The sequence below is a fragment of the Triticum aestivum genome, chromosome 2D, assembly GCF_018294505.1.
Source record: "Triticum aestivum cultivar Chinese Spring chromosome 2D, IWGSC CS RefSeq v2.1, whole genome shotgun sequence".
In the NCBI taxonomy this organism is placed as follows: Eukaryota; Viridiplantae; Streptophyta; class Magnoliopsida; order Poales; family Poaceae; genus Triticum; species Triticum aestivum.
This window is the reverse complement of record NC_057799.1, coordinates 69,985,026-70,006,469: the sequence shown is the minus strand read 5'-3', so window position 1 is coordinate 70,006,469 and position 21,444 is coordinate 69,985,026. Positions and strand designations below refer to the sequence as shown.

Here is a 21,444-nt window from a genome sequence, read left to right as displayed (position 1 = left end):
GCCCTCCCGCCTCGCCGCGCTAGCCCAGGGGGAGCTAGCATCAGCTTCCCCAGCTGCCGCTGCTGCTGCTTCGAGTAGCCGCCGCCGCGAGATTCCAGTGGCGGGCGGGTGCCCCCAATGGACGAGGAGATCGGCGCCGCCGCCGCGCCGCAGGTAACTACTAACCGCTCCGCTACTCCGCTCCACCCGTCCCCATGCCGCGTCGGGAGTTCGGATTATGATGAGGGGTGATTTGGAAGGCGGCCATGTTCGGGTTTTACTTGATGGTGGCGGCGAGATTTCGATCTCGCTTCTTCGGAGCGGGGGTGAGAAAATTACCGCCGGATGCGGGATGATGCGGTGCGGCTGTGCGATTATTCTGGGTATATAATTGGCTGGGTAGTTGTTTTGTTACAAGTTCAATTTTGCTTGGTTCAGTAGAACATTGGGTTCATCCGTACCATGCGATCGAATCGGGTCAACTGTTTCGTTGGTGCTTGCTCGATGCTCAGGGAGTAGTCAGGCTGACCATGAATCGACCTCTTTGTTTTCACCTTCTTATTACAGGCATGCGCATCCTCATCATAGAGTTCTCTGTTGATACAGCTTCAGTTTCTGAATTCCAAATCACCGTAGAGGTGTAGACTGCATTAGAAATTCTTTGATACAACAAAAGCTGTTTCATCAGCTGCTGGTTTATCCAATTTTGGCCAACGTCGCCAGAAATAGACATACCATTGCAATTGCATTGGCCGTTTGTGTTGTGTACTACTCCCTCTCTCCACTATTTTAAGATGTTCTAGCTTTTTTCTGATTCGGATGTATTTATAGACGCATTTTAGTGTGTTTGTTCACTAGTTTCAGTCTGTATGTAGTCCATATTGAAATATCTAAAACATCTTATATTTGTGAACGGAGGGAGTAGTTTAGTAGAGACATTCACCAAGTCAACAACCAGTTTCTTGTGGTCATTGTTCGTAGTCTTGCTGTGCTGATGGTTGTTGTTTTGCAGGGCCAGTGGAAATATCACAAAGCTCTTTCCCTACTAGCGTTTCAGAGCTTTGGTGTGGTGTATGGAGACCTGAGTACGTCGCCTCTGTATGTCTTCAAAAGCGCACTGTCTGGACTGGACAAGTACAGTGATGAGGCGACCGTCTTTGGATTGCTTTCACTGATATTTTGGACCTTGACACTCATTCCGTTGCTAAAGTACGTCATAATTGTCTTGGGTGCTGACGATAATGGCGAGGGTGAGTGATCTCATTGTACTAGTTTGTTTTACTGGTTTCCTAATTGCAGCGCATATGCTCCTGTGTTCTAAGTTTGGTTCATTGAATCTTTTGGAAGTTTTAGCCTAGCTTAGTAGAGCACACATAAATTCTGCTAGGCGGACAGGAATATAGAAAAGGTGAAGTTCTGTAATAAGACTGTTAGCATAACTCCAACAGACGTTATTGTCTTCAAGTATTTGTTCTTTCTCCAAAGGATGAACTTGTGTTCCTTCTCTTTTACAGTAGAGTGGTGACCTGAGCTATCTAGGAGTAGTTGTTTTGTTTAGCTACTTTTTTTTCACTGCATGTGGTTACTGAATAAAGTAAATGTGTTATCCAGGTGGGACATTTGCTTTGTATTCACTACTCTGCAGGCATGCAAAGATGAGCCTGCTTCCAAACCAGCAAGCGGCAGATGAAGAGCTGTCAACATATTATCAGCCTGGGGTTGATCGGACTGCTATGTCCTCACCATTCAAAAGGTTTCTAGAGAAGCACAAGAAGCTGCGGACATGTTTGCTTCTTTTTGTTCTGTTTGGAGCATGCATGGTGATAGGTGATGGCGTCCTTACACCCACCATCTCTGGTATGCACAACATGTCCTTGTTTCTTTGCTTTTTTTTCTTTCTTTAATTATGGACACATACTTTCGCTGTTGTCAGTTGTCACATCTCATGCTGTGCTTGTTGCAGTTTTGGCAGCCTTGTCTGGATTACAAGACCGAGGCACAGGTGGATTAGGAAATGGTATGTCTAGCTTCTTCTTTATTTTCCCCCAACCGCATAATACTCCCTCCGGTCCTTTTTACTCCGCGTATTAGATTTGTTGATCATATTTATATTAAAAATATCAACATCCACTATATCGAATATATATACTATGAAACTACATTTCATAATGAATCTAACAATATTAGTTCGGCATTGTGAATGTTGATATTTTTTTTCTATAAGTTTGATCAAGGTTGAGATATTTTGACTTCATATAAACCTTACATGCGGACTAAAAAGGACCGGAGGGAGTAGATATTGAGCAACCCGTTCCTGTGATAGTAATATGCTATAATCGTTACATATTTATTAAAAAAAACCCTCTTAAGAAGGCATTTCATCTAGTTTTACTTCAAACTTTTAGAGTGGGTAAGTGAACTTCCATATGTTAGAATGGAATTAGACAACACAAGCATCTCCAGACTTCCCTTGATTAGTATGGTCAAATTCTATGTAGAGGTTTTCCTATTTTGCAAGTGCCAGTCAAGCTATCTGATATAATATTAATCTTCGTTGTTCTTAATCTATATGCTAAAATCCAATGCATTTCAATGTTTAGTTATCTATCTGTCATGCGTGGAACTGTAAAATTGGTGCTGTAGCTCAAATTACCTGCAAGTAATCAAAGGTTTTCTCGTCTTCATCTTTAGTTGAGGAAAATAATCGTCCCATTTTGTGATAATGAAATCTACTCCCTCCGTCCCAAAATAAGTGACTCAACTTTGTACTAGCTTTAGTACAAAGTTAGTACAAAGTCGAGTCACTTATTTTGGGACGGAGGGAGTATTACTTAGTGTACTTTAAGATTTTCTTCGTGTGCTTATTTGCGTGAGTTCGACAAAGTTGATAGGAAACAGATGGAACACTGAAATTGGAAAGAATCGGTTGCATGAATTCGACAAAATTGATAGGTAACAGATGGAACATTGAAATTTGAAAGAATCGGAACACCTAATTATTTGTTTGAATTATATTAGTAGTATGGGGGATGATGTGACTGAAAATTAGATAAATTTCAAGGCACCCCTGTTTGCATGATGATCTGGTGTAGAATTTAAATGAGCTGCCTTTATGACTTCGTAACCTGTATATCTTGAAAGAGTACATGGTTCTTTTTTTGCATCAAAGATATTGCTGTTGCCGTTGATTTCTTCCTTGAGGAACATATCTGCATTACTTGTAGTTTCCTTTAGTAAATGGCTCTCATTATATTGACTAACTTGTTCTTTTACAGGTTGGGTAGTACTCATTGCATGTGTTGTGCTTGTTGGCCTCTTTGCGCTACAACACCGAGGTACTCATAGGGTGGCATTCGTGTTTGCCCCCATTGTTGTACTTTGGCTCTTGAGCATTGGTGTCATTGGTCTCTATAATATCATCCGCTGGAATCCCAGAGTATGTCTTGCTCTTTCCCCGCATTATATTGTGAAGTTCTTCAAGATAACAGGAAGAGATGGTTGGATTTCTCTAGGAGGAGTACTTCTTGCCGTGACAGGTGAATTCAAATGGATGTGCTATCTAGCTATGATTATCCATTATTTGTAGTGAAGAGTTTGTCTTATGAATATTTGTGATACATGCAGGCACTGAAGCTATGTTTGCCGATCTTGGCCACTTCACTGCTGCATCCATCAGGGTATGGAGAACTTCATATATGAGTTGTGACCTATATTTTAAGGCTAGACTGACAAAAAATATATATCATGCTGACTGACTACAACTCTTCACCTTTTTTAGCTGGCTTTTGTTGGTGTCATATATCCCTGTCTTGTTCTGCAATACATGGGGCAGGCTGCGTTTCTTTCCAAGAACATGTCTGATGTACATGACAGTTTTTACCTATCAATTCCACGTAAGTTTCAGAAGCCCAAAGCATGCCTGAGAATTCTCACTTCACATGTTGCTGAAAATAGTATTAAATCATATCACATCACTTTTGCAGGTACTGTGTTTTGGCCCATGTTTGTCCTGGCATCTCTTGCTGCAATTGTAGGCAGCCAATCAATTATATCAGCAACCTTCTCTATTGTCAAGCAGTGCCTTTCTTTGGGATGCTTTCCACGGGTGAAAGTTGTGCATACATCAAGGTGGATCTATGGCCAGATTTACATACCTGAGATAAATTGGATCCTGATGGTCCTTTGTTTAGCTGTGACAGTTGGCTTCCGTGACATAAACATTATAGGAAATGCTTACGGTAAGTTCGACCACTTCAATAATGCATAAACTATGCAGATCCTATGGTACACTTGGGTTTTGCTCTTGAATCTGATGGTTCCTCATATACTTCATTTTATTCAGAACCTGCTATTTTCTGTGCAACATAGTTCACCATCTTATGTTGACAATTCATTTCTGTGATGCACATTCAATTGCACTGTTCTTGATTCAACCAAAATATAGCTATGAATTTTAATTCTATGCTAAGAATTTATAATTGTCTAAATTATGTACTGTGCGTATCTCATTGATGTGGCAAATTCAGCCAACCAGCTGCTACTTTTCTTGTATAGGCTAAGTGTGATGTTCGTATCCTTTAGAGGTGAATAGTCTATCTTGGGTAGGAGGGGGTAAGTTGATGTTCATATCTTGGGAGGTGTGTATAGTTAGCTGGTCACTAGCATCTTTCCTTGTTTTGTCATGAGACTGTATCTAGCCTGCCCTTTTTTTCATGATTTTTTTATGCTTGGTATGCCTGGACTAACTTTTGCTCCCATCCTGTGCATGATCTTAGGTCTTGCGTGCATCACTGTGATGTTTGTTACGACATGGCTGATGGCACTGGTCATCATATTTGTGTGGAAAAAGAATATCCTGCCTGCCTTGTCGTTCCTCGTATTCTTCGGGTCAATTGAGGGCGCGTATCTGTCTGCATCATTCATAAAGGTTCCTCAGGGAGGATGGACTCCGATTGCGCTTGCTTTCGTGTTCATGTTCATCATGTACGTGTGGCACTATGGTACACGGCGAAAGTACCTGTTTGATCTCCAAAACAAGGTCTCAATGAAATGGATCCTTACACTTGGCCCGAGCCTTGGAATCGTGCGTGTGCCTGGAATCGGCCTCATCTACACAGAGCTAGTGACCGGGGTGCCTGCCATCTTCTCACATTTCGTCACCAACCTGCCTGCATTTCACCAGATTTTGGTCTTTGTCTGCGTGAAGTCCGTGCCAGTGCCTTATGTTCCAGTTGATGAGCGGTACCTCATTGGGCGCATCGGCCCCAGGCAGTACCGGATGTACCGGTGCATTGTGAGATATGGTTATAAGGATGTGCAGAAAGACGATGAGAACTTCGAGAACCACCTGGTGATGAGCATCGCAAAGTTCATCCAAATGGAAGCCGAGGAAGCCGCCTCTTCTGGAAGCTATGAGTCATCGAACGAGGGAAGAATGGCAGTCATACACACCACCGACGCAACCGGAACCGGGCTGATCATGAGAGACTCCAATGAAGGCACCTCCCTGACCAGGAGCAGCAAGTCAGAGACCCTCCAGAGCCTGCAGTCCATCTACGAGCAGGAGTCGGGCGGCCTGAGCCGCCGCCGGGTCCGCTTCCAGGTCGCCGAGGAGGAGCAGATCAACCCGCAGGTGCGGGACGAGCTGTCGGACCTACTGGAGGCCAAGGAGGCTGGCGTGGCGTACATCATCGGCCACTCCTACGTCAAGGCGAGGAAGAACTCCAACTTCCTGAAGTCGTTCGCCATCGACTACGCCTACTCGTTCCTCCGGAAGAACTGCAGGGGCCCGTCGGTGACGCTGCATATACCCCACATCAGCCTCATCGAGGTCGGCATGATCTACTACGTCTAGTGTAATTTTTCGTCTGGTCTTTTGGATGCCTGTCAGTGTCACCGAGCTTTCAGGCGATGTAAAGATGGGCGGTGGCCGGCTGAACCAGCTAGCTGCCACCGTTCTGAATTCCGGGGCTTCGGTGAACATGTAAATACACCATGTTTCAGATTTTCAGTTCATGATAGGTAACATCATTACTGCGATCAACAACTAGAAAGTTCGAACATTCTTTGCTTGTGCCTGTCAGTAACTTCAATTACCACGTATTTGAGCAAGCACGGTGTGTTATCAGCTTGAGATGAACAACAGATGGTATGCAGTATACATCACCATGTCTTGTGTCTTGTGATCTTTCCTATGAGCTTCCGAATGCGGTAGAAACTTTGACGGTCACAGCTTCCACCTACTATTTGAGCAAGCGCCGATCTGGTCTCAACTTGAGATGAAGAACCGATAGCAGGAGCATACTGTATCTGTATTGTATGCATGCAGTAAGTTTGGAATGCAGCTGAACTAAATCTGCAGATATTTCTAATGCAGCATAACATAGCATGAATTTTCCCTCAAATAAACATAGCATAAATGGTACTGTAGGAGTGAAGTTCGAAAATATTTCTGATGCAGCATTACTTAGCATGATCATAGCCTTGGATTTTGCTTGGCAGCACTGAACTCTTGCTTGGAAAAAGGACACTTTCCTTCAGCATGTCTTCTTTTTGACCGCTTTTGAGCCTTGGAAGGATTCACATTTGTACATACGGCCCCATCTGCCATACAGAGACACTTTTGACTCAATTGCACGGTCGGTCAGGCTGCAGACCTGGCCCGACCGAACCCCAAACCGGTGCGCACGGGCCCACGCGGCATAGAGGGACAGACGATCTGGTCCGATCCAACCCCAAGAGACCAACCAACCAAACCCGAACAGACGAGCCGCCTTCCCCTTCCTCCTCCTCGGCCCAGCGCGCGGCGGCGGCGGCGGCATGGCGGCGGGCGGCGACCTGACCGACGACGAGCGCAAAGCGCTGCGGGGGAGCAAGTTCGCGCCCCTCCCGGCGCCACCGCCGTCCTCCCGCCCCAACCCGAGGTACCGCGTCGCGCCTTCACTAGCGCCTGCCGCCTCCAGATGCACTAAATGTAGCTCGCGGTCTGACGGTCCACGCACGTCGTTTGGTTTCGCCGTTGTAGTGGGCGGGGTTGGGGCTCGTTTCAAGCGTGGGTTTCTGCTTAATTCGGTTCGGTGGGGGAATTGGTCAAAAGCTCAAGGACTTTTCTGGGGCTGTGGATTAGGGCTTCGTCATTTTGCTCGTTGATTGCTTCCTCTGAAGCGGAGTGCGTGTAGTTGAAATCAGGTTGTGTGATTGAAGTCTTCCGATAAGCTGATTTCAAGTAGTTTCTCGCTGCTTACTTCTGTTGCTTGCAGTGCTGCTGATTAAATTTGTGAGGTTTGCAGTGCTAGATAAGAAAAATGAATCGGATTTAGATTGTGCTTTCAACACTCGTTTTTTTTCGTGGTGTTTCTGCTGCTTGCACATGAACCGAAGAATGAGCGAGTGGACTGCGTGATTCAAAATTTCAAATCACTGGGATGCTTTACATTTTGTGGCCCTCATGAGTGGTTGCTGATGTATCTGATTTTGGATTAAGTTGGGGTTATTGCTTCTATGCATACTTGCGTCCGTATAGTCATAGTTTTGTATATAAAAAAATAGAACATTCATGCTCCTCGATGGGTATCTCATGGAACATAAAGCAGGGTTTTACTTTGGTATGATATGGTTAGTCTCATGCACAAATAACCAGCAGAGTTAATTCCTTGTGATGTTTATATGGGCTTGCTAAAGAACATAGAATTTGCATGAGTACTTTTCTTTGGTTACGGATATGACTGTTTCATCTCCTTTCAAATAGGATGGCCCATCCTGGAGGACCACTGACTACAAATAAGGCTGCTGCTTTAGCGAAATTCCTCGAGAGAAAACTACAGCAACCTGATGGCTTGGACTCTCTAAATCCTGATCTTGTAAATTTGGCTGTGAAAAATGCAATGGAAACCATAAAGGCAAGCAAGGGTATGGATTGTCATTCCACCTATCCTATATTCATATGTCTAACCCTTGAAATGCATGTATGGGATGAGTTATATCATGATAAGAGTTTATGCATCAATTTTAGCTGCCATTTGCTACTTCTAAGCGCAATATTGAAATAGGAGCATGAATAAATTTTATTTTAGGCCTTTTGTTTCCAAGTCTTGCCTACATCTCTTGTGATTTTTGCCACAGAACATGACACCGAAGTTTGAAAGAGTGGATGCCATTTGTTTTAGGACCATGCAGTCTCCAGTTATAGATCGAGCAAGAAACACCTGAATCACTAACGATAACTTTAAGACTAGATCTTATTTTCCTGATATTGGTTGATTTAAAATTAATGGTAAAGCTTTGCCTGATTTCTGGACTGCTCTGAAGATGTGGTTGAGCTCTGCCACTGTTTTTTGCATTGCTGATGTTCTCAACTTTACTCTTTATATATTGCACTAGCAAATTTGACGTACATGACCAGTTGGCCACATCCCCTCAAAACCTATTTTGACCTACATCCCTTCCAGACCTGACCAAATTCGACCTACACTGTCCTGCTAATGTAGGTGAGGCCTCAACTTCTGGGAGAGTAGTACGGCATGTTCCATCATTTGAGGATTCCTCTGAGGTTTCCAATCAAGATGACGGGGAGCAGAGACAGGAAAAGAAGAAAAAGAAAAAGAAAAAGAGAAAAACAAAGGTAATACTATTTTTTGACCGAAACATAATATAATACAGTGGCTGTTTTGGTATTCTGTTTGTCCTTTTCTAAAGGAAAATAGGAAATCATTGGGTAGACACTAGATAATGTGATGAACTGAAATGCCTTCAACAATGCTCATTCATAAAATGGGTTTTGGAAACTAAAGCCGTTATGCAGTTATCATTGCCAGAACTACTTGATATACATAATATAGATTCTGGGCACTGTCACCTCTGTTGACCGTATGAGCCTGATATTTATAGTCCACAGTGTCTCCTTGCAATGTTGACCATTGGATGGTGCCATATGAAACGGTTCCTTATCGATGTGAAAACTGATAATTCTGTTACTGGAATTTTACTTCACCGCCTGGCAACTACCACCTATATGGAACAGTCATTCATGATGTTCATGGTTTCCTCTTAACAGTATCTTATATTGTGTTTTCTCGAGTCGTCAGCCTTCCTATGCCTCTGATGGATGATTTCCTCATGCAGGCCGCTAAAGATAAGCTCCACAATACATCAAAGAAGAAAAAGAAGTTATCGCTATGACTCTTGAATATCCATGGGACCATGGAGTTAAAAGAAGGCAGCCGTCCACACTTTTGCACTTCTTAGATCTCTTGGTTTCATCTGAACCTCAATCAGCACTGTAAAGTGTAAACCTAGCAGTGGCATCAGGCATCAAGGTGACCCGTCACAGTGAACAAAAGAACATTTATGAACCCCAGAGTGCAAAACTGAATGTAGTTGGTTCTGGTCTAACGGTCCCTATACCATCAGAATTGCTTGGAAAGTTTTATGTATTCTGCACTTTATTACTGTTGCCGAATGCTGTTCTGAGTTTGTGATGATGCAGCAGAGATGATGCAGCTCGCCACTGATGTGCTTGAGTTGGTTTTTTTGGGTTGCTTGAGGAGGTGTTGTGGGAACTGAGAAATGCAATGCCGCTGTGCCCTTTTTCGTTTTTTACTGGATATTCTTCAGATCACATGGACGATGATGGATTGGAAGCTTTGTCCGGGCCCTTCCTCGATAGAATGCCTGGTCGATGCGTCTTTTCCTGGGTTCCAGTGATTGGCATGGCCTGCTGGCCCGATGAATCTGTCAGGCTTGTTATTTTCCAGAGGAGTCAACATGTCTGTCTATATAGGTATAGCCTGTGCTAGTATACGCCTGTATGCTATATCCCTAGTTGATGATGGGCCAAAAATGCTCCATTTTCCCCTGCAATTGATTTTAGAGCATCTCCAACAGCCGCTCAACGCGCCGCGCCCTAAAAACTACTTTGCCGCGCGCCCATCGCCTGGTTTGGCGTGGCGGGCAACGCTGGCTCCAGCAGCCGCGCTAAAATGCAGCGCGCGCGACTCTCGCACAAACAACATATGCATTACAAACACAATCAAAAAGATCAAACACAAACAAAACAAATCAACAATAAATAGTTCAATTTCGTTATTACAACTCAAACAAATAGTTTATCGTTCAATACAACAAATAGTTCAATAACACAACAAATAGTTCAACAATACAACATCAAACCACAAATCGTCGGCCATTCCAAGCCCACCACTCCTCAATGAGATCCTTCTAAAGATCATCATGCGCTGACGGGGACGTCGGATGGCATAATAGGAGGCAGCAAAACGGGCCACCCTTTCAGCCCTCCGTCGCACTCGCACGGGGTGTCCCAAGAGCTCATACTGAGAGTAGTCTATATCTTGGCCACGCTCATTCTCGATGATCATGTTGTGCATGATCACACAAGCGTGCATGATGTACCAAAGCATCTTTTGATCCCAAAATCTAGCCGGTCCTCTCACAATAGCAAATTGGGCTTGCAAAATTCCAAAAGCTCTCTCCACATCTTTTCTAGCCGCCGCCTGAGCATTGTGGAAATCAAGATTTTTCTTACCTTCCGGTTTTTTCAACGGCTTCACAAATGTTTGTCACTTTGGAATTGCCCATGCCATGCCTTTGGACAATTTTTCCAACTCCAATGCATGCAATCTATTGAGCCAAGCATACCTGGGAAGCCGCGAGCTTTGTTCATCTCCAATAGCCTTGCGGCGTCTTCAGCATTGGAAGATCTCAAATACTCCTGGCCAAACACTTGGACAATTCCGACTACGAAGCGCTTGACACACATGATGGCTTGGCTCTCACCCATAGCCAAGTGATCATCAACTAGATCAGTCGGGATACTGTATGTCAACATACGCAAAGCAGCTGTCACCTTTTGAAAGGTGCTATGCCCGAGCTCTCCGGCGACATTCCTCCTTTGCTGAAAAAACCGGTCATGGCTCGCTAGTTTCTCTGCAATGCGCCTATACAACTCGGTGCTCATCCTAAACCGGCGACGAAAGTACGACTCCGGGTATGTGGGATATTCCACGAAATAGTGCCTCATCAATCTGTTATGGGCATCGATCCTAGCCCTCCAAATTTTCTGCCGACCCATAACCGAACCACCATGCTTCGGTTTTTTATTGATGTGCATAGCTAGAATCATTGCAAGATCCTCCTCCTCTTCCATATCAAATTCTTCTTCGAAAGAATCATACGACGAACTCATCTACAATGTTCAATACTAGGCTATAAAAACTACAATCAACATGCACCAAATTTATGAAGTTTGAGCAATACATACCTTGCGGGCGTTTTGTCGAACATCTTGCGGGCGCCGAGAGGCAGCGAGCGGCCGCGCGCTGTTCGTCGGAGGACCGACGCGCACGAGGGGCGGCGGTGACTAGAGGGAGGCAGAAGAAGCCGCCGCGGCGCGGGGATAGGCCGGGGAAGCGCCGGAACGGTCGCCGGGTGGCGCGGGCAGCGGCGGCACCGCGGCTGGATGGGGTAGGTGGAGTAGCAAGCGCGCGCTCGAGAGTCCAACGCGCGGAAGCGGGCGCAGCAAATAAGCGGCGCGCGATGGCGTTTCGGCGCGTGCGGTTTTTGTGCCTCCGCTGGAGCGCCCGGATCGGTAGCGCGCGCGCGCAAAAACACTGATTTTAGCGCGTGGCGCTTATATAGCTCGGCTGTTGGAGATGCTCTTAGAGCATCTCAAACCGGACCCCTATTTCTCCCCGTAATCGTCTGGGCGGTCCACCCGAACATGGCCCTGACCAAAAAACATCATCCAATCAGACTCCTTAGACCGATGCCAAATGTTCGGCGGTCCACCCAAACACGGCCCTGATCAAAAAAGGTCATCCAATCAGACTCTTTAGACCGATGCCAAATGTTCGGCCTGTTGAAAATATGCCTTACAGGTAATAATAAATGTTATTATTTATTTTTAAGTTTATAATTAATGTTTTTATGTGCTATATCTGCAATAACCACGAGACTCAGAGGAAAACTCATGTGTATGTGTGGAATAATAAACAGAAAATAGATTCCTAGTCTCGCCTCTAAAACTAGCTCAAGTGTTGTATGATGGTTCTGGGTTCTGTTTTCCTGATCATGGGCATAATTAAGGTAATAAGGATGTCGGCAACTTTGTGAGCACATTATTGGAAGAACATTTGTGTTCAACAGACCAATTTATTGTTATACTACGAGATCATATCGTCACAAGTTATTAGTACAAGCACACAAATGTTAACGTATGCATAATTCCTTTGACCATGAGAGTATCATGTTCTGCATACCGGATGATGTACTTTAAGGTTCATCAAACGTCAACCGTAAGAGGGTGATCATAACGACAAATTTTAGGTGCGTCAGAAAAGTATGACAATGGACTTGATAGCTCGAGACTGAGATTTGCTCCTCCGATGATGGAGACATATTCTTAGGGCCCTCTCGGTGTGGAGGTATCCATCATCGTCTGGCTAGACACAACGTGATTTTTTTCACGGGGATGGCGAAACACGGGAACGAGAAAAGAGAACAAAACCGGTAACGAGGATAATTGGCATAGTGATCAAGTGTTGATTCACGTGGATGCCGATAAATCTCACCTTGGGTCTTGTAAAGCATCTCGATAATCATTTGTGTGGGTATATGGATCAATATGGATGTCCACAATTCCGCAATTGATCATTGAACAGAAGGAGTTCTGGTCATGTCTATACTTTACCGAACCCGCGGGGTCAACGATTAAGGGTCACCTATCTCTTGAGTATTAGAAGTGTAGGAGCTTATGTAATTTTCACTGGAAAAGTCTTGAATAAAGAGAAAATGTTTCGGAGAGAGAGCCGTAAGGTTTTGAAAGAAAACCGAAAAAATTGAAAAACCAAAAATGTTCCGTGTAACCCTAGAAAGCATCCAGAAGGAGTGGGAAGATTTCGAAAGTTTCCCGAACCTCCCTGAATGTTCTAGAGGGCGTTGTGGGGTTGCCACTTGGCAATGCCCAAGTGGAGCAGCCCTACATGGGCCACTAGGGCTCAATAGTGGGGGCGCCCCCCTTTGCCTTTGGGGGCAAGCCCCCTTGGTGCAGCTAGGCTTGGGAGGGGGTGCGCCCCTTTGGGGGCAGCTGGCCCTAGATGCGGGCACACCCCTTTGGGATAGCCCCCTCCCCAAGTCGGCCACCCCATGGCCAATTATAAAATAGAGGGGAGGAATAGCCCACTCACCAAGTCGGCCACCTCTAGCCCTATTATAAATAGAGGGGAGGGGAAGCCCGCCCCTAAGACACAATTTTCTGTCTGCACCCCCCTCTCTCCCACAATTTCCTCCACGCCGTGAGGCTGTTGCTCCTCCGTTCTTCTACTCCGGCACCTTTTGGCTCTAGATTGATAAGCCCTGTCGGATTATTGATTCCATACGCATGGATACTGACAAAGAGGTCGTCCGTTCGATCTTTCTCTGAGAGAAAAATCGCGTGGTTGGGAAGTTGTATATCCTAGCCGTGGGAATCTGCATCAACAATCTACACCAACTCAACTTCTGTTGCACTCTAGTCGATAATGATCTAGTCTAATCCCAAATGGATCTTCATAGTGTTCCTTGATTTGATTCGTAGGATGATTTTTTTGTTTTCTACTATGTTTCCTTACACGTACTATCTGGCACCCTCAAATCCAACCCATATATAGATGGATATGAGGCGGTCTGGACGCACCTGCCATGCTAGACATGCCCGGGCTGGCCCACCCTAACCCTACATAAACCTCATTATCGGCAGCTTCGCTCCCCTCTCCATCCTCCCCCTGCCCTTCTTCGCTGTTCCCGTTGGCCCGCACTACCATGGCCGGCTCCGACAGCAGATCCAGATCCAAAGCAGACCCCATTGACTGGGATGCGCTCGCCCGAGAGTATTAGAGCTCCGCGGCATCCAACGAGGATCTCGCTCGCCGCCGGGCGTGGGTGGACAAGGGTGGCTCTTCTTGCTCCGCGTCCGACAGGGTGAGTGTAGTCACGGCTCTAGGCAGTCTGAGCTGTCCCTAGTGGCACGACAAGGCTCGTGGAGCTCCGGCCTGTTGATACGTCTAAAAAATATCTATAATTTTTGATAGTTTCATGCCATTATAATATCACATCTGAATACTTTTTATACAAATTTATATTTTTTTCTGGACTAACCTATTAATTCAGTGCCCTTAGTCAGTTGCTTTTTTCTGCATGTTTTCTTATTTTTCAGAAAATCCATATTCACGAAGCTCAAAATACCGTGAAGATTTACGGAGATTTTTTTCGGAAGACAAAGGTTCCAGAAAGTGACTGGAGGGGCCAGGAGCCGACCCTAGGCTTCCACGCGGCCAGGTGGCGCAACCAGGGGCCCACCTGGTTCGCTTAGAAGTGACACTTTTTTTCCACCACAAAAAAAATGACACTTTTATAGAGGAGAGAATCTACTCGTTTGTCCTTTAAGAATACTCAGCCGTATCCTCCTCTAAATTATACTCCCTCCGTCCCAAAATAAGTGACTCAAGTTTGTACAAAGTTAGTACAAACTTGAGTCACTTATTTTGGGACGGAAGGAGTAATAGTGATGCCCCTCGCAAAAAAATTATAATAGTGATGCCCTTATTATTCCGCAAAAAAAGTGATTCCCTTATTGCCATTTTGGGCGGAGGCGCACGGGCTGACACGTCTAGGGATGTCAATGGGTACCCATTACCCACGTACCCTGCGGGTAAAAACCCTATTAGGGTAAGGGTATGAAACAAAACGTTATCCATGGGTATATAAATAGAAAAATCTCAAACCCATCGGGTAGAGCGGGTATGGGTACGGGATCACATAACCCATACCCGCGTACCCATGTATCCTTATAAGATCTAACAAATATGGATAAATTACCTCTACACTTTGTCGTGAGTTTGTCAACTTAAAACTTATGACTGTGTGCTACTATTTATGACTATGTGTTGATGTTTTGACATGTCGTTGTTTACAAGAAAGTGTTGTTGTTTAGGATGTGTTGTTGTTTATAAGTATGTATTGATGTCATTATGTGTTGTTATTTATAAAATAAGATTGTATGTTGTTGTTTATAATAATGTAATGCTCAAATTAATGTTATTCAAACATGGGTATTTTTATCCGCGGGTACCCATTTACCCTGTCGGGTGACGGGTATGGAAAAATATTGTACCCACTAACGGGTATGGGTACGGATGATGGGTAAGCTCAAATGAGATGGGTAAGGGCATGGAGTGGTTCCACCCGTACCCAAACCCTACGGGTGCCATCCTAGACACGTCCGGCCCATGCCCTCCCCTCGTCCATAACCGATCGATCGTGTGCTGCATGAACAGTGCGCAACTCCCCGCTATCCCTCTACCCTCCCGTTCCATCTGGCCGTCAACTTGTCGCACGCACGTACGTACGCCCTTCTTCTTTGCCCACACCACGCACGAAACATGGACCGGGGACAAGCCCATCGATCGATCCCACCCTCTCACGTGGTGACAGGCAAGCTGGAGCGTGACGACTGAAGGAATTGATCGTGGACGACCTTATCTTGCTCACATTCTCGTTTCCCATGCGTACTTGCAGGGCTGATGAAGTACACTGAAAACATGCACTTGTCTCGGACCCTGCAGACTCGTGACTTAACCGAATCGCACACGTTTTCGCCAAGTGTATGTGTACCAGGAATGGGCACCGAAAAAGAAAAGAAATTCAAAGTTGGCGTAGCAAATTCCAGGCCGGTTCATCAAGAAAAGAAAATATGTCCCATTGTCGTGCTAAACTAGACGCAAAGTGCACGTCCATGCCGCCGCATTGCGCGACTGAGTATGGCGCCGGCGGTGTACGAGGTAAGGTGTGATCAGCGCCGGCAGGCACGTCCCGGGGAGCGGCGCCCGCCGTGCCGCCCGGCCGGCGCGCGGCGGTGGTGGCTGGCTGGCTAATCCAGCGGCTACGTAGGACGACATACATACGCGCGGCTGGTACGAGGTAAGGTGTAGAGTCAGCGGCCGGCACGTCCCGGCCCGCGGCGCGCGGCGTACGTACGCACGCGGGCGGGCGATGGAGCGGCTGGTCGTCTCTCCCTGGCCCGTGCGTACCGCGTAGGCCCGGGGCGCAGTACGTCCGCTTGCATGCGCGCGCCGTATGTCGCTGTGGCTGGCGCAAGCGGGGCGTACCCGGCGTACCGGGCCCTCGCCCTCCACCGCGACACGTCGCCCCTCGCCACTGTCGCCCGCACGACCCTACGTCCGGTTCCCATATACGCACTCCTCTCCCTCCTCTACCTTGTCACCCCGGCCAGCCCCTAGCCTCTGCCGGCCCATCCATGTCTCTCATCTCATGACCAAGAAACTCATTATTTTATGCTGCTGCGCGCGTCCGTCTACGTATGTGTCTGGCTGGCTAGCTGCGGGGCCGGGGAGTGGGTGGGGTGCTGTGGATTTCCTTGCATGTGTGCATGCATGTCGATCGATGCATATTCTCTTCTCGTGTGGTGTGGTGTGGTAGTCTACTGTGGAGCGAGCGAGACAGGCTACCGGGTCCGTCATGTATGGTCAGGAGGCCCGTTCTTGCAAGGGGCTGTACTCTCGTACTTGCCACATCTGTCGCGCTCCTACTAGCTAGCCACCCCATACTCCACCCCTCACTCGTTGTTGCATGCTCGTAATGTCACTGAAAAAGACTAGCATTTCTTTCGTGTAGATACTACTACAACGGACACCCTCAAATATTCGTGGACACGTTTGGACGGTGTTTGCAAACATATGGCCGGACGGAGGCCATCCAACTCTATTCCTCATACATCAATTTTTTTTATCAAAATAGATGTCCGCCATTACACTACTGTAGAAATGCATAACAAAGGCAGGCGCTAAAAGCTCATCAGTGACAAGTGGTGCTCTTAGAGGCGTTCGCCACTACCAACATGGCATCTGTGGCGGGCGGGACGCCTGCTACTGGTAGAACATTCTCAATGGCGGGCATGACTTATAGCCCGCCACGGGTACACGAGGTAGCAATGGCGGGCGTCCGTGTATGCATGTCACGGTCATGTGGGGCAGGAGTGGTCAGCCCTTTTTTTTGAACCTTTTAACAGTAGGAGAACCTCCTACTGTTTTTGTATTAATAAGATGGGGGTTACAATTTACATGAGGGCTTTACATGATGTCTTTACAACTCACCCTCTCTTTGGGAGGTGAGGGAGAACTCAAGATATAGAGGAGAGGATGAGTGGAATGAGATGTTTATGCTTTTCCTTAACCCTATAGGTAAGGAGAGAAAAATCAGTCTTAAGCCTATCTAACCATGAGGTCTTTGAGGGCATCATCCCCCTGAAGTGTTTGTTGTTACGTTCTTTCCAGATACTCCAGGCGGCAGTCAGAAATAACTCCATGAAGAGAGGCCTGTTCCAGTTGTTTTTGGCAAACACAACATTTTGCAGGCGAGGTTGTCCCTGATTCCACAGAATTCCAAGGCTGGACCAGCATTCAGTACTAAATTGACACTCAAAGAAGAGGTGCTCCAATGTTTCCTCGATGTGTAGTCCACATAAGATGCAATCATAGTCATTTCCTATATTGTAGTGCCTCCTTTTGAGCATATTTCGCGTGTTTAGTCGATTAGATAGGAGCAACCATCCAAAGACTTTAATTTTCATGGTGGATTTTGATTTCCAGATCCAGCCAAATGCCTCATGAGCCCTTACTTCTCTGAAGTAGAAAGTGTAGTATCTATGAGCTGTATAACTTTCCGTGCCCCAAATATATGTCCAAACATCTGGCTCATTGGAGATAGCCGTTTCCCTCGTGTCCTCTTGCAGTTGACGCACCTCTGCATGGGCCTGTGCCGAGAGAGGTAAATGAAACGCCTCGCTCAGTGACGTGATGGACAAGAAATCCTTCACAGAGATATCTTCATTGATGGCGTAAGAGAATGCAGGCGGGTACTTCTCATCAAATGTGGTGTCAGTCCATAAATCTTTCCAGAAGAGCACATTAGATCCATTAGTCACATGAACGTTTGAGATACCCCTATAGATTGGCATTAGTTTGGCCACGTCTCGCCACCAGAATGATCCACAAGGGTCTGAAGCATGCGGAATTTGATTTGTGTAGTATGTTACCCAGATGAGTTCAACCCAAGGCACGTTCCATCTATTGTAGAATTTTTGTAAATACTTTAATAAGAGTGCATCACCTTGGATCCTGAGATCAATCACTCCCAAACCACCACTTTCCTTGGGACGACAAACCATTTCCCAAGAAGCAAGAGAATTGCATTTGTCCCCTTGCTCTGTTTTCTTTGTCCATAGGCATTTCCTTCTAATTTTGTCTAGGAGCTCAATAATTGTGGTAGGTAGCCGAAGCGTGCATAACGCAAAGATAATGAGCGAAGTGATCACCGAATTAAGCAGGTTTAGCTTTCCACCGTATGAGATCATGTTGAGAGTAGCCGTTAGTCTTCTCTCCATGGAACAGACCAGAGGCATGAGATCGAGGACCGTTGGTCGAGTAGTACCAAGTGGGAGCCCTAGGTATGTGAAGGGCATCTTGCCGACGACGCATCTGAAAATATGAGCAATCTCTTCGGACTTAACAGTATCACAATTGATTGGAATGAGAGTAGATTTGTGGAAGTTTATTTCCAAACCAATGGACGTAGCATAGTCTGTCAAAATGTCCTTGATAACGGTCGCTTGTTGCGTGCATGCTGGTAACACTAGAATGGTATCATCGGCGTACTGGATGACTGTATACTCTTTTTGATGCGGAGAAGGGAAGGGCAGATATATTTGATGGCGTGCAAAGGCATCGTTGATGGCCGCTTGAAGGAGATCCGCCGCTAGCACGAAAATGAGGGGTGAGAGAGGATCCCCCTGTCTGACCCCACACTTGCAAAGAAATTGGCGCCCAGGAGTACCATTTAGGAGGACAGAGGATTTTGCTGAAGAAAAGATGCAGCCAATCCAGGTGAGCCATTTGTCATTGAATCCCATGTTTTTCATAATCTCAATCATCGCTTCATGTTCAATTGTGTCGAAGGCTTTGGCAAAGTCAAGCTTGAGAAGCATGATTTCTTTTTTAGAAGTTTGGCATTGATAAATATACTCGTATGCCCATGCGAGGCAGTCCTGGATAGTCCTCCCCTTTAGGAACCCATATTGGTTTCTGTGAACAATCTTCAGAATGACTTTTTGTAGTCTATTTGCCAAGATCTTAGTGATGACTTTCAGGCAACAATTTAAAAGAGTAATCGGTCTGTAGTCATTAATAGTTTCAGGTGATCCAGTTTTTGGAATGAGAGTTATGAAGCCATCATTAATGCTTTCCAGGCTGAGATCACCGTTATGGAATTGATGGCAGAGCTTGTAAAAATCGTCCTTAATGATTGGCCAACATCTCTTAAGAAAAAGTCCAGTAAAGCCGTCCGGGCCCGGAGACCTATCTATAGGCATCTCTCGAATAACTTTGTCAATCTCATCATGAGTGAAAGGAAGAGTTAACTCATCAAGTCCTTCACATTTTTTGATTATCCTAGCAAGGTCAAACTTCATGTTACATGGTTGTGAAGATCCCATCCTGTCCTTGAATGCTTGATAGATGAGTGATTCCTTTCCGGTGTCATCTTCAATAGTCATGCCATCACTGGTCGTCAAAGAAGCAATATTATTCTTTCTGTATCTTTCCAAGGCCATGGACTGAAAGAACTTTGAAGGTTCGTCTCCAAATTGAACCCATCGAATTGTACATCTCTTTTTCCAGTAAATTTGTTGGTACCGTAGTAATCTCAACATGTGAGCTTTGAGTATGCGACGGAAATTTGCTTCAGGTACAGTGAGAATGCGTTTATTTTCAAGCTCATCTAGCTCACAGAGGGCTTTATTGGAGTTTTCAATGGCCACTGAAAGCTTTGATATACCCTTACTCCAATGTTTGAGATTTCTACGTAGGGTTTTGAATTTTTTGCATAGAACAGTGGCATAGTTGGTGGAATGAACTGGTTTTGACCAGGAGGTCTCGACAACATTCATGAAGCCTGGGTGTTGAACCCAAAAGGATTCAAAGCGAAATAATTTGGATTTTGGTATATTAGTTTCAATGGTGACCACACAAGGGATGTGATCGGAGACAGGTTTACCTAATGGTTTGACCAGTGTTTTTGGATATGACAGAGTCCAATTGGAGCTTGTGAAAAACCAGTCCAGTTGTTCTAGTAAAGGATCCAATTGCATGTTGCTCCAGGTAAAAGAACGACCTTTAATGGGTAATTCAATTAGGCTTTGACATCTGATGAAGTCATTAAAAGTATTCATATCATTCATGCTTCCACCCGGCTTGTTACGGTTCTCTGGTGCTCGATTAAAGTTAAAATCCCCCACAAACAACCAATCTTCAGTAGATGGAATATTAAGGTCACATAGCCATTGGATAAAATGGTGCTGTTGATCACCTTGGCACGGCCCATAGACATTGACGAGCGTCCATGTTTGGGCTGATTGGGTGGAGCGAAAACGAGTAACCAGAGCATAATCTTCAGAAAATAAGACATCAGCAGAGAAGATTGCACTATTCCAAATCGTGGCAATACCACCAGAAGCTCCACGAGACGGTACAAAAGCGAATTGATCAAACCGACGGGGGCAACAAGATTTAACAAAAGGCAGATCAAACGAGGATTTTTTGTCTCTTGCAAGCAAACTACCGCACAACCACTAGACGAGATAGCATTCGAGAGCGCTAATTGTTTGTCCCCAGAATTTAAGCCACGAACATTCCAACATAATACGTTCCAATTCACCAAAAGAGGCATTTAAAATAAAGACTAAATTGAGCGGGAGCGATGCTTAATCAGAAGCTGTGGGCTCCTCCTCATGGGTGGCCAGCAGGGTATCTTCAGAGAGTTCATCTGCAGGAATAGCACAAATCATCGCGCCAACTTGTTGGATCACTCGAACTGGTGTGGGCGGTGGAACTTGGTCTTCTGCCACCTCCCTGATGCGTAGAGCAGTCGGAACAGTCCGTGGTTTAACTTTGGAAACCTTCATTTTGCTGTCAGACACCTGATGCACTTTGAACCCATCATATTTATTTGAGCGAGCACTTCGGCGTAGAGCTGTGGAACATTCAGGCACAGTTGCCTTTCCTTTACAAGCCCGAGAGGAACTGTCACGACCGGATTTTTGGGATATAAATTCCCAGAAAAACGGCATGTGTGCTCACCAGCCCCAGGATTACTGTTAGCTGATGAGGTACCAACTTGATACAAGAATTCCAAGCAAGGAACAAAAATATGTAGTACAAGACCATTTAGGCCTGGGAGTACAACACTTGGTTTCTAATGGTTGAGGGCAGAAGCGGTTGGAAACATCTGCGTCTATGGGACTCCATTTCCCACAAGAACAGCTGACCAGGATAACTCCTATCTTCGCGAGGCTGCAAACGTCAACAGCGTAGGTTCCGAGGGCGTCACCGCGATGCATACCTC

At 45.7% G+C, this 21,444-nt stretch overlaps 3 protein-coding genes across 3 annotated transcripts in view; 2 read left to right on the top strand and 1 right to left on the bottom strand.

Moving 5' to 3' along the window:
- Positions 1 to 6,090, top strand: part of LOC123051639 (potassium transporter 7) — a gene marked incomplete in the record, with an annotated part of 6,607 nt that extends 517 nt beyond the window's left edge. The window contains 9 exon segments of the mRNA XM_044474594.1: positions 1 to 153; positions 992 to 1,229; positions 1,591 to 1,836; positions 1,943 to 1,996; positions 3,255 to 3,515; positions 3,604 to 3,656; positions 3,758 to 3,872; positions 3,963 to 4,217; positions 4,755 to 6,090. Of these exon segments, the coding sequence (XP_044330529.1) occupies positions 118 to 153; positions 992 to 1,229; positions 1,591 to 1,836; positions 1,943 to 1,996; positions 3,255 to 3,515; positions 3,604 to 3,656; positions 3,758 to 3,872; positions 3,963 to 4,217; positions 4,755 to 5,833 (2,337 nt within the window).
- Positions 6,091 to 6,703: 613 nt separating this feature from the next.
- On the top strand, positions 6,704 to 9,426 carry LOC123051640 (nucleolar protein 56). Its single transcript, XM_044474595.1, has 4 exons — positions 6,704 to 6,902; positions 7,727 to 7,887; positions 8,466 to 8,599; positions 9,100 to 9,426. The coding sequence occupies exons 1-4, from the start codon at positions 6,799 to 6,801 to the stop codon at positions 9,154 to 9,156; spliced, it is 456 nt and encodes a 151-aa protein (XP_044330530.1). The 5' UTR covers positions 6,704 to 6,798; the 3' UTR covers positions 9,157 to 9,426.
- Positions 9,427 to 17,167: 7,741 nt separating this feature from the next.
- On the bottom strand, positions 17,168 to 19,654 carry LOC123055660 (uncharacterized). Its single transcript, XM_044479575.1, has 3 exons — positions 18,904 to 19,654; positions 18,273 to 18,612; positions 17,168 to 18,086 (listed from the first exon to the last, which is right to left on the bottom strand). The coding sequence occupies exons 1-3, from the start codon at positions 19,652 to 19,654 to the stop codon at positions 17,168 to 17,170; spliced, it is 2,010 nt and encodes a 669-aa protein (XP_044335510.1).
- Positions 19,655 to 21,444: the final 1,790 nt, after the last annotated feature.

Bases quoted from the DNA above. Each gene is read 5' to 3' on its own strand.
- LOC123051640 (XM_044474595.1), top strand. From the start codon at position 6,799: ATGGCGGCGGGCGGCGACCTGACCGACGACGAGCGCAAAGCGCTGCGG. The intron at 7,888-8,465 runs GTATGGATTGTC...CTGCTAATGTAG, and splicing joins AACCATAAAGGCAAGCAAGG to GTGAGGCCTCAACTTCTGGG. The intron at 8,600-9,099 runs GTAATACTATTT...TTCCTCATGCAG, and splicing joins AGAAAAAGAGAAAAACAAAG to GCCGCTAAAGATAAGCTCCA.
- LOC123055660 (XM_044479575.1), bottom strand. From the start codon at position 19,654: ATGGCCTTGGAAAGATACAGAAAGAATAATATTGCTTCTTTGACGACC. The intron at 18,613-18,903 runs CAAAATCCTCTG...ATGCTACGTCCA, and splicing joins TGGCTGCATCTTTTCTTCAG to TTGGTTTGGAAATAAACTTC. The intron at 18,087-18,272 runs CCTATGGACAAA...GGTTGAACTCAT, and splicing joins GACAAAATTAGAAGGAAATG to CTGGGTAACATACTACACAA.